The 12,398-nt window shown below is 37.2% G+C and overlaps 1 protein-coding gene and 1 pseudogene across 1 annotated transcript; both read right to left on the reverse strand.

The window, feature by feature from the left end:
* Positions 1-246: 246 nt before the first annotated feature.
* On the reverse strand, positions 247-2,691 carry LOC128022856 (collagen alpha-1(II) chain-like; annotated as a pseudogene).
* Positions 2,692-3,647: 956 nt separating this feature from the next.
* On the reverse strand, positions 3,648-8,856 carry LOC128022707 (pre-mRNA-splicing factor CWC22 homolog). Its single transcript, XM_052610504.1, has 3 exons — positions 8,763-8,856; positions 5,682-5,918; positions 3,648-4,215 (listed from the first exon to the last, which is right to left on the reverse strand). The coding sequence occupies exons 1-3, from the start codon at positions 8,845-8,847 to the stop codon at positions 3,914-3,916; spliced, it is 624 nt and encodes a 207-aa protein (XP_052466464.1). The 5' UTR covers positions 8,848-8,856; the 3' UTR covers positions 3,648-3,913.
* Between the last annotated feature and the right edge of the window lie 3,542 nt (positions 8,857-12,398).

A 12,398-nucleotide genomic window follows, 5' to 3' on the forward strand; every position in this document is an offset into this window, starting at 1 on the left:
AATGTGTTCACTTTTTCTTTTATCTCTCTCTCTCTTTCATGCAGCACTCCAAATCATCCGCAGATGATCTTAATTAGCAGGAGCGTGGCTTTTCTGCTGGCAGCATTTATAAAGCAGCAAAGAAACTGTGATTGACAGGAATCCCTCTCCAGCTATCTCAGACAGTTTTGTGTGAACTGTTGTTGAAAAGAGAACTTGGTGAACCCTGTTGTCTGGGTACAACCATTTCGACTGTGTGAGTTTAAACCGTGTAGGGAGACGGGCGACAATTTATTTGGATTATCCATCCATAATCTTTTCTCCTGTTTATGTCTTGTTAGTCAGGGAGAGAGGTAAGATGACTGCCTTTATTTTTCTTTTCTTTTGTTAGGTAATTTATCTGGGTTTAAACTTTAGAAAGCCCTTGTTTTGTTTGTTATTTTGGCCTGGTCCTCTCCTGGGGTGTATTCCAGAAAGCCCTCATGTACCCCAAGGCATCAGGAGTCTTTTCAGAATGGGCCACACCAGCGAAAGCAGACATGTCTATGCCAGGCCCTGGTGGACCAGGAGGACCTTGGGGACCAGGATTTCCTTGGGGGCCCTAAGGATAAGCAGTGTATGAACCGATTTACTGGTAAACACTGCCTTACATATCAGCAAACTTTTTTTTAATCAGACATTTTAAGACCAGCCTTTCCCAACCCTGGTCCTAGCGTACCCCCAACACACCCATTTCAGGTCTTAGAGTCTCTACTAACTGGCTGATGAGTTGATTCAGGTGTGTTTAACTAAGGGGACATACAAAATGTGAAGTGTTGGGCATAATGCTGTATAGATCTAGTCTTTGCTTTTCTACTCGCGGATGGCCCAGTCTCTCCAGAATGGCCACTAGGTCCAGGGGGTCCAATAGGTCCAGGCAAACCATTGACTCCATCTTTTCCAGCTGGACCAACAGGACCTGGGGGTCCCTGGAAAGAGTCAGAAATGTAAGTCTCAGCACAGCGTCACCCATTTGCATAATACAAAGGTGTCCAATCCAGCTCCTGTACGGCCTCCAGAGTTTAGTTCCAACCTGCTCCGACATGCGTGCCTGTAGCTTTCAAGTTATTTTTGTGCTCATTTTTAAAATGTTGTATAACCATCCTACATAGCCACAAGGAAAAGTGTGTACATCTCCTTAAGCCCTGACATGGTGCTTTTCCATGTCAAAGATCTTTCAAAATATGGATGTTGCTGTGGGTTTTAGCATACACAGACTTGAAGATCAAATTGATAAATGAGGCCCATTGTGTTTGATTAAGGTTGGAGCTGAACTCTGCAGGGTTTGACACCAGTGTAAATACAGATGTAGTATTAATGTTCCTGGTTACATACTCTTGCTCCACCGGGTCCCGCAGGTCCAGAAGCACCTTGGTCACTAGGTTGGCCCTATGTGTGGAGTGTTATCACATTACATCTTACCTCAGTATCTGCATATGCAATGCTTTAGCTGAATATGTCACAAAGAAATGGCAACTTACTGGAGGCCGGGTAGACCCTGAAGACCAGTGAATCCTCTGTGTCCTTTCTGTCCTCTCTCACCTGAATCACCAGCCTCTCCCTTATCTCCGCGCGGGCCTTGTGGTCCCTGTGATTAATGGACATGAGCATTGCAACTCCACATTAAATCCATAAAGTCTACATAATTTTTGTGCATAAATTGACACATTGGCATTGAAAGCAGTATCAAGATAACAAATTAAGAAAAGGACCAGACTGTTATTACTCATGTGTGGCAGAAGTACTTAAAGGCATTCCCTAAAGTCCTGCAGGCCCCGAAGCTCCAGCAGGCCCTTTGGGTCCCTACAGTTAAGAGTAATGAGTGTATCAAGTGCATTCTATGTAAAATAGATTTTGGCTTAAAATCATATTTTGTAAATCATAAATCTTTTTATTTATTTCCAGTAGTGTATTTTTGGAAAGGCCTGTGCTTTCCAATCTTTTACTCTGCATTAATGACAGCTTTGAGACCTAATCCCTTCCAACTATACTACTTTCCAGATGCAATATCACATTTGAAGGGAAATTAAATTAAGATAGCTTTGAATTTTGCAGCAATTTTCATTGATGTTTTTATAGCTTTTGTAGTGCATTAACATCACTCATACACATTCCACACTGTTGGGAAAAATGACAAGAGTATTGATGCTGAATTTATTTATTTAAATAGCTTTAATTAATTTCAAACTGTGAACATTTTAAAAATCTCAGATCTCTAGTAATCTTTACTTACGCCTCTCCTCTGTCTCCCTGTTTGCCTGTGGGTCCGACTGGACCAGGAGCACCAGTGCCACCTGAAGCACCAGGAGCGCCAGCTGGACCTCTGTCACCCTGAACACAAAACAGACGGGGATGCAGTGAGTCAGCAAACAGAACAGTTTAGTGAAGCCACGTCTATGGATGCTTTATAAGAAAGTAGATGGATATACAGTACACATCCTCTTTGATGCCTACCTTTATTCCTGCAGAACCATCTCTGCCAGGAGGACCATCAGATCCAGGATTGCCCTGCAAAAAAAAAAACAAAAAAAAAAAAACATTTGTTGGGAAACAGTAAAACGGGTTTATATTGGTTTGGTTTAGTCAATTCAAAAACAGCCCTGTAACCCTGAGATTGTTCAATTACATTTATGGTACAGGCCTTGGGAAAATGGCATTATATTTTCCAAACATTAGGTATAGAGTTTGTGTTCCTATTTCTCTTTTCTTTTAGATTTATGAAAATAAGTTACACTGCTTTATCAGGAAGTGTGTGAAAGCGGGGTTTTTAATTTGCAGTAAGTCCATATGAAATTAACTGTAACAAATGTTCAGTCATATATTACTCTGTCATCCAAATGGCTCTAATCATGTTAACGCTAAACACAGTGTTAACCTGGTTAATATGAAGGACCAATCCTGCAGAAATTAAAAATGAATACATAAATATATAGATAAATAAATGGTAACACTTTATTTTGATAGTCCGTTCGTTGAGACTCTACTACTTATTAGTAGCCATTCAGTAGCTTGTCAACAGTGCATCAGTTGACATTCAACAACATTGTTTCAACAGACAAGTAACATACGTTCAACTAACTGCCTATAGACTATAAGGTACATTTCAAGTGTTAATCTACAGATTTTACAAAAAGTGCCTGTTGACTTTCAATGTTATTTTTGCAATAGGTTATTAGCCAATTGTCAACTAACTTTCTGTAGATTGAGTCACCATCTTCTAAGCTGTCTATCAACAACTCAAAATCAATCTGTCAGTTGAAAGTCAACTGTCATGTCAGTATATGATACTGTATATCCTACCCAAGGGGTGTCAAATGCATCACATTTCTGTATTTACCATTTGTTGATAATCTGTTGATAGTCAACTGAAGATTAGTTGCTTATCTGTTGTTTGTCAACAAATATATTGTTTATGATCAGTAGACTAATAATAGACATTCTCCACTAAGCGTTAGTAGATATATTTTAGGACTATCTAATTAAAGTGAAAAACAGTTGATATCAGTAGAAAGTCTATAACCTATCAACAGATTGCATACAGGTTTCCATTAATTGTATGCAACATAATTACAATTTAAAACGTGTTTTGCATACCTGACTGAAGTAGAACAAACACCATAGGCAGCACATCAGAGAAAAAAGTGCACCTTTATTAAATACAAAAACACTCCAAATAATACAACCCATTATTTACTAGGGTATCAGGATCAAATCTGAACCATCAGATTATGTGACAAACGTTATATATTGAGCAAAACGAGAAAACACTCTCAATACTTGAAAAAAAATGCTGCACTGCCCTAGTTGGTCTAGCTTGGTGCTCAAGTTATAAAGAGTACAACCACAAAAACAAAAACTAACAAAGTTGCATTAGTTAACAACCTACTTAACTCATTCAGTGTTTCTTGACAGAAAAGGGGATGAGCTGTTTGTTGTTTTTCATTTCAATTATCTTTTCTGCCAGTTCACCAACAATTTTTTTCTGACAGAGTTGTGCTAGTTGCAAAAGTGTGTATTTACCCTTGAACTGTTCTAGGACACTTTTGTCTACCATGTAAATCTCTGCAATTGCTGCGGTGTCTTTCACAGCATTTCTAGAAACACAAGCTTTCTTGAAAGCTGCGGTCATCCTGAAGCCTCTTTGCACAAGTTTGAGGACACGCTGATATCTTTTCACCACATCTGCGATTGAGGCAACTGAAAAAAAAGAAAAGTAAAAAAAAACAATAATGTGAATAAATCACCAAGGACTGTTGTGTTGTGTCTTGTGCGGTTTCTTCGCAGGATGAGCCAGTGTTACCCACATGTTTCCTCTTAAAAGGGAGGCTACAACTTGGATAAAGGTGTGTGGCTTATTCTTTGATTTAGAACATTTAATAGTCAGTAGTGTAAGGGCAGTGTGCCACTAAAGACTATTTGATGAGTATTGCTATAAAAACACTGAGGTAAATACTGTTGAGAACATTCTTTATATTGAATTATTGATTACCATAATAGGTAAGCACATGTTGTGTCTTTATTTACTTCATTCGTTAATCTTTGTAAGAAAGTTATAGTAAAAAATAGGGCCGGGACTTTAACGCGTTAATTAAGATTAATTAATTACACAAAAAATAACGCGTACATTTTTTTTACGCATTTTAATAACACTTATTTTTGCACCGCGGAACGTTTCTCACTGGATGAGTTTCGGCGGACCGATTATACTGGAGCACCAACTAACGTTCATGACTTCAGACAACAACAAATTACAGTGAAGTGAACATGAACGCAGAAGCTGACGAGACCGCTTTGGTTGGCCCCGTGGATGGAATAGTCAGGGTTTCCAATGTTCTGAATGTACTTGAAAGTATTGTGTTTTACTTAAAAAAAACAGTTTACAGAAGGTATACCTACTTATAGGCTCACGTTTACTAAATTTCTGAAATGTAGGCTACTATATTTCTAAATATGCTATTGCTACACTTAATGGCAAAAATTGGTTGAAAAAAAAATAAACAATATTTTGTTGTTTAAGCTTATTCAGTCATTATTCAATGGTATAACGGTTACTAAAGATCCATGTGAAAAAAAAATTACTTCTCACTGTTCTCAGGTCAAATATTTATATGCAATTAAAATGCTATTCATTTCGATTAATTAATTACATAGCCTCTAATTAATTAGATTTATTTTTTTAATCGAGTCCCGGCCCTAGTAAAAATACAAGTTAGATACAGGGGCCGGTTGCATAAACCTCTAAGACTAGTCTTACAAGTTAGACATCAAATTTGTTTCTTTTAGGCTGTTCATAGCTTTTTAAAATCAGTTACTTAAAAAACGTAGATTGGCCTAATTCGATTAGGAAAGTAAGACTGACCGCCCATGACTAACTACTAGTGGGTCATACTAGAAATTAAGACACTGTTTTAACGTAATGGCTATGTTTATGGAACCGGCCCCAGATCATCACTGATATTCATTGAGAATTCTGGGACACTGGCTGTAACAAAACAGTTAAGCTTTTGACATGTTGATTTCATGTCATTAAAAAAAAAGAGACAACAAGAGTAATGATGATTGGGTTGTGGGATAGTGTGCACTATGCAACAAATCAAGTATAAAGCACTAAAATAAAAAATAATCACCTAAATACTTCATACCCAACTAAATTGTGTCCATACCTCGCTCTCCTTTTCCGTTTGACCTCTTCACCATTTTGTTGTCCTTCTTTCTTTTTTTGCTTTTCTTCTTGCCATTCTTCTTTTTACGCTTCTTTTTCTTCTTTTCTTCATCTGAAGAGTCAGAGATAGAGCTAGAGCTGGAGTCAGTGCTGGAATCAGTGGTAGTGTCAGTGCTGGAGTCCAAAGTCATGGCCTGTGGCTCCCCACCTCCAGTGTCCATTATCTCCAAATCCATACCTGTAATATAAACTTATAATGTAAAACTATACCCACTGTATAATCAAGCTGCTTTCTGTAGAACTTTACTGTAACTATTTGAGTATTTGTTGTCAGAGCCACTTCTGCTGTAAATCGAAAGCCAATATGCTATGGCAAGGCAGCAAAGTCAGTTCAGTCCTTACAAATGACTTAACAGCTAAAGCTCCTAAATGTCGTCACCCAAATAAGAGACTATTTCATTTTCAAAACCCTAGCAAAATAAAACACTTTGTAGATACTAGGGATGTCAAATTTCGATTATTTCCATGATCGATCGTCGTTTAAATTAACGATCAATTAATCGATTAATCGTTAACCATAATACTGCAAAATGCGTCAATTGCAGGCACGCAGTCAGCGGTGACAGGATGTGCAAAAGCCACACACACACACAAAACGCTTTCTCACTTGAATTAAAGAGGTTTTAGTCTGAATAAAATGCTAGTAGCAGGATTATAAAATGAATAGATGCGATTATGATCATTTGATAAAATGAAGAGAGCGCGCCATACTTTTGAGGTCATTTTACTTTGTTGACAGTTTCCAATCCCGCACGGAGAACGCTGAACGCGCCTCTTTAAATGGTTTTGTGGTGCTCGTTGTTGTATTTTAAAGCACAATTGCAATGTTTTCAACTGACATTGTATAAAATTATCTGAAATGTGGAGCGCGTGTGACTGCGCTGCACATTAAGTGAACTACATCGGCGCTGCTGCACCAAAACACAGTTGCTCACATTAATTTGATCCTGCTGGATTCTGTCCTAGAAAATGTCAGATTTTTAAAAATCCGGCATACAGCGCATTAGATCGTGACAGTGCATGCGTGCAGACGAGGATGAGCGAGCGCGGCTTTGGCTAGATTTATTTGGAGGTTATTGCTCATGTCTCATTCGGCACAAATCGAAATGTTTCCATATTCGCAATGTATTTGAATGTTAAACTATTATTTATAATGTAAACTAGGCTTGTACTTAACACGCATTCGTATATAGACGGAAAAGATGATCCTCTTCATATGAGCAAAAACGTCCTTGGCATAACAGCAGAGTGGACCGGTATACTACGGTCTATTTAAACTGACCAGTGTAACCTTTTAATGTTTAGTTGACATTTTATTTTGATAATGAACAGACTGCGATGTAAGTTTGAATCGCTAGAATATACGTGTGCAGCAGGCTCCGGGGCGATCGAAACAGCTGAGACATTAAAAAAATATATATATTTTCCGCAAAAGTGTTTACTTTCATTTGTGCACACTCACAATAAAAACAGAAGATTTGTGCTCTTGTAAAATAAAGCAAACAAACAGAATGCGTTGTCATCCTTTTTTTTTTTTTTTGTGAACTTATGGAGCGCCCACACTTCTGTTTTAAATCCGTTAATCTTAATTAGCCTATTTAAGTCGGATATATTTCGCATAGCCTATTTAAAAAAAAAAAAAAAAAAACACGAAAACAAATTGTTATTTTTATGTTGGGCCTATTACTTAGTAGGCTATAAATTTTCCTTAAAGCATCCCATTTTGTCCCAGGGCTTAGAACCTGTGCCCTAGTCAGGTCCATGCAGAAACTTGTGAACGATGCTCGGCGTCACCGTTTAGTGACAGCAGTGAATGCTCCAGGAATGTGTCGGTCACAGCGCCTATTAATCGCTGTTTTGAATCCAGCAATTATTTATTTAGAAATGATAAGATCTGATTATGACAAGTGTGGTATAAAAGCTTTGTTTATTAGAGGAATAATAGGTTAACTGGAAAATGTTAGATCGCGACCATGCTTTTGGACCCCATAGTCTTCATTTACGCGGCTTTGTTCTGGTTTGCCGGTTGGTCACGAATTTCCACAAATTCAGTATATTTAGGCATCGTTTCTTTTCCTAAATCTTCATAGTCTAACCCTCTAATTTCCCAGGTTTATTTTATTATCTTTCGCTTTTAATAACTGTTTTCGCATCTCTTACTGTGGTAAACATGGGAAGGGAAATTAAAGATTTCATGAATTAAGAATTCGTTCGATTTATTAATTTGTTCCCTTATTTCACTTAAATCATGGGTTATTTAGGGAACAAAATTAATGAAACATGGACAATTGCCACATTAATAATTCGTAGGAATGAATTAACAAGTTGTAGGAATGAATAGACTACCTGTCCCGTCACTGTGTCCTGCAGCCCTGCAAAGCGCACGATATAAAACAGTTATCTGATGAAATGATTAGTAACTACATTTCTATTGCATTTAATGTTGAAGAACTTTTATGTTGTTTCTATTTTAATGTACTTTAAAGTTTAAATCACATTAAAAGCTTAATTTGTACATTGTGAATGAATGATGATGCTTTTATATATCGTCGCACGCAGCCCAACATTGAATCGGTTAACCGACCATCGATAGCCTTAATCGATTGCATCTCTTATCGACAATTAATCGATCATCGATTAATCGTTGACATCCCTAGTAGATACCTATAATGGAAAAAGTATGTAGCTTCTGTAGGAAATCTTTTTTAGTTGCAATTTAACAGGTGCACATAAGTCAGCAGCATTTAGTTCTAACGGTTTAAACTGTTTTCACACATAACTCTTTGTCTCTATTTTTAATTCCACCTTGAGGGTTATCTGCTATAGAGATCCTATACATTGTCCACCTAAATATATGCATGCGCTAAATATAACATTTATGCCAAAACCTAAAGCAGGTACAAAATAATACTGAAAGGCCAGCAACAATATTGTCAAAGATGAAATATACAGTTATTCTGTAGCATTATTCAATCTAAAGCCATTGAGGTTCTGGAGAGCCACATGCTCTACCTGTACAAACCTTGTTCTTGTGCAGACTTCTCTTCAAGCTGCCTCTTGAGGAAGTCATTTTCCTCCTCCAGCTCATTCACCCGAGACTGGAGCATCTCAGCCTTCTTTTCACAGAGAATATGTTGTTTGACAGGTTTGAGATTGTCCATCCTATTAACTGCAAAATATGACATGAAAAAATAAGAATACATGTCAGTGGGGTAAAGTGGCCAAACCTTGTAAGCACATAGTCAAAAGTTGTTTGCATTATGCAATTATAGCCATAAGACACAACAGGTTTTCCTGGTCTCTACTATTGTTATCAATTATCAGACGATAACTTAAGACAGAGGGCAAGAAACATTTTAGCTTGATTTTAACATGGTTCAACAACATTTAGCTGGACAACAGTTTTTACAATAACCACCACCTATCCCTAGTGTTGGGCAAGTAATTGGGCTACTAATTGCATCTTCAAAAGTGTACAGTAATTAGATAACTAGTTATTCCCTCTAAAAATATTGCATTGATATTTTGTGTGTTTGTATCAATTGTCCTTGTGTGTGGGTGTGTCTTGCTCTCTTTCTCTCTCTGTATGTAGACAACCTTGTGTTTCAGATGGGCGTTACCTCTGTTATTCTGTTTAAGACTGTGATTGGACCAGCTCTGCACCTGCCCTGGATATAAGGACCGCCTCTGACACACCATGGTTGCCTTTCAGCCTCCCTGACTTTGTGCTTTATGCCTTTGTGTTTTGCGGTCGTACCATTTAATTGTGTTTCTCTTCAGCTTTGTTTGTTTCGCCATTATTTAATTGAGTAAGAGTGTCGTGCCAGAGAGATTAGTAGTGTTTAGTGAAACTGAGTAAGTGTTTGTTGAATGTAATCCTACTTCTGATTTTCTCCTATATCTGACTATTGCCTGATTGACTACGTCTTTGGATTCCGATTCTAACTTGTCAACCTGATACTTTTTAAATGTGTAAGCATTCTTGTAATTGTTACCATATTAAGGGATGTAGGGAGTTTGATGCCTATTTATTTGTATTTATTTTTCACTTTGTTTATGTGTAAGGGAGTTAGGTAAGTTAAACTGTCTTTTCATTTTTCTTTCTTTTGTTAAAGGTAATTTAGTTTCTAAAAATAATATTGTTTTGTTTGTTATTTTGGCCTTGTCTGCCCCTGACGCTAACCCTTTATGGTCAATAAAATTCATATTACTCGTCATCTCTCTGGTAGTGTGACTCTCTTCCTTTTCCTGTTGCGCCTGACCCCTAGCGGTCGTAACAACTGACAAGTATTTAAAGGTACAAGGTTACATTAAAAACATATTTTAACATTTGAAGTTAAATTTTGATGTTAATTTAAACCCACTATTGTTTCATTGTTATATAGTCTATAAGTATTTAATGCAATTACATCAGAGAATTTAGAGTAATCCCTTACTTTACTTTTCCAAAGGAAAGTAATTAAATTACACTAATTAATTATTTGGTAATACATTACTCCCAACACGGAGTATCCAACTCAGGAAGAGGAGGGATATCGGCATAGTGGAAAAGATTCAAACTAAAGTTAGGGATACCATGCTAAATTACCATGCTCAACACTTTACAATACAGGTGCACTAATATGCATTAATTCATGTTTAACTAATGCACAGATAGTCATGTGTTAATGTATGACTCATGAAGAACTAATAATAATAATAATAATTCATTATAGTTATACAGCGCTTTTCTCTGCACTCAAAGCGCTTTACATAGAAGGGGGAATCTCCTCAACCACCACCAGTGTCCAGCTCCACCTGGATGATGCGACGGCAGCCATATTGCACCAGAATGTCCACTACACACCAGATTACTGGTGTAGAGGAGACAGTGATGAAGCCAATCAGCATATGGGGATGATTAGGAGGCCATGATGGACAGAGGACACTGGACGAATTTGGCCAGGACACCGGGGTTACACCCCTACTCTTTTTCAAAGAACATCCTGGGATTTTTTGTGACCACAGAGAGTCAGGACCTCGGTTTAACATCTCATCCGAAGGACGGAACTAAACAATTAATTAATGATTACTGCATCAGCAACTAATAAAGGGTCTATATGTATGATAGATTAAGTAATAAATGAATTGCTATTAATTAAATGTGGCATTGTTTATTAATTCCTTAATAACATACTTTATTAACTAATAGTGTAAATGAATGTGTTAATTGCCACAACTGGTCAAAGATTTGCACTTCAACTTCCATTTGTCTGCTTTAAATAATCAATAGCTAATGATTTACAAATGTATCATTATGTATAAATTTACTTGTTGATGCACATGACTAACTTATTGTTAAGTAATATGTAATTTTGGTTTTGACATCCACACTATGGATTTCAATTTCCAGCCTTCTACAACCGGGATTCCACTGTGCCAGATGAACTGCTGCATCCAATAGTTGATGGCACAGGACTGTGTCAGGTTAAGCTTGAGGTCTAGGATTTAAAGGCAGAACACTGAGAACATGTTGCCGGGCTCTGCTATTTCATAACGCTGTGTCTAGACCGGACAAAGACACTAGAACCCATTATAATCAGTGATACTACACTGGATGCGGCACAACACTACACAACACAACAAAACCTCGACAGTAAACTGATGACACACTCTATTTCTGACGTACTCCAGGCTCTAGAGTTACTTCTGTTATGAAGGACAAATGGACTTGCAATGGTCTGTCAGTGTAAACAGCTGTAATGGTCGCAGCAGTTTAAACATGGTGTAACAGCGTCAGTAGTTCAGATTCTGGTGTGCTGGTATTTGTGTGCAGCCCAACTTACCCATCCTTCAAACACATTACCTGACATTACAATTCACTGCATGTGCAACTGCCCCACAGGCCTTTAGTGGGGATGACAAAACCCATAATCATAACATATTACTTAACAATTAGTTATTAGTCATGTGCCTCAACAAGTTATACATAATAATACATTTGTAAATCATTAGCTAATGATTAATTAAATCAGACAAATGGAAGTTGGAGTGCATATCTTTGACCAATTGTTGTGATTATCACATTCATTTACACTATTAGATAATAAAATATGTTATTAAGGAATTAATACATAATGCCACATTTAATTAAACAGCATTCGAATACAATGACTTAGTCATAAAACGACGAACATTTTACAGTTGGTTTTAAGATTGTAAGACATTGTCTTCAAATGTCATTCAGCTTTGAATTGTCATATTTTGTGTAAGACCCCATACAGTAGTGAAATACATAGCAATATTTACATATGATTTAACAGTTTATTGTAATACTGTACATTTAAAAAATCTAAAAGGTGTGCATCATACAACTAGATGAAGTCATTGTCTTCAAATGTTATTGAAGTCAGACACGTTTATGCCAATGTCGCATAACTTTAGAGACGGTCCCTAACGTTAAATAGGCGAATATCGAACGTCCAAAGTCAAACCAACTTCATGCCGGCGTTCAGACAAATGATTAGTCGCATTGTGTGAATTATTCGCTCGAGCTAAATCACTTTCAATTTGCCCAGACTCGTTATCGCGTCGCCCAGAGCGAATTTGATTGGACTTGTATGCAATAGCGTCACCAGAAATATCAGCTGTGTTAGGTAGCACACTAACACCAACAATT

Source organism: Carassius gibelio, chromosome A11, assembly GCF_023724105.1.
Source record: "Carassius gibelio isolate Cgi1373 ecotype wild population from Czech Republic chromosome A11, carGib1.2-hapl.c, whole genome shotgun sequence".
In the NCBI taxonomy this organism is placed as follows: Eukaryota; Metazoa; Chordata; class Actinopteri; order Cypriniformes; family Cyprinidae; genus Carassius; species Carassius gibelio.

Coding starts and splice junctions, on each gene's coding strand:
- LOC128022707 (XM_052610504.1), bottom strand. CDS start 8,847: ATGCTCCAGTCTCGGGTGAATGAGCTGGAGGAGGAAAATGACTTCCTC. Junction 5,919..8,762: donor GAAGTCTGCACAAGAACAAG/GTTTGTACAGGT, acceptor TTTATATTACAG/GTATGGATTTGGAGATAATG. Junction 4,216..5,681: donor AAACGGAAAAGGAGAGCGAG/GTATGGACACAA, acceptor CTTTTTTTTCAG/TTGCCTCAATCGCAGATGTG.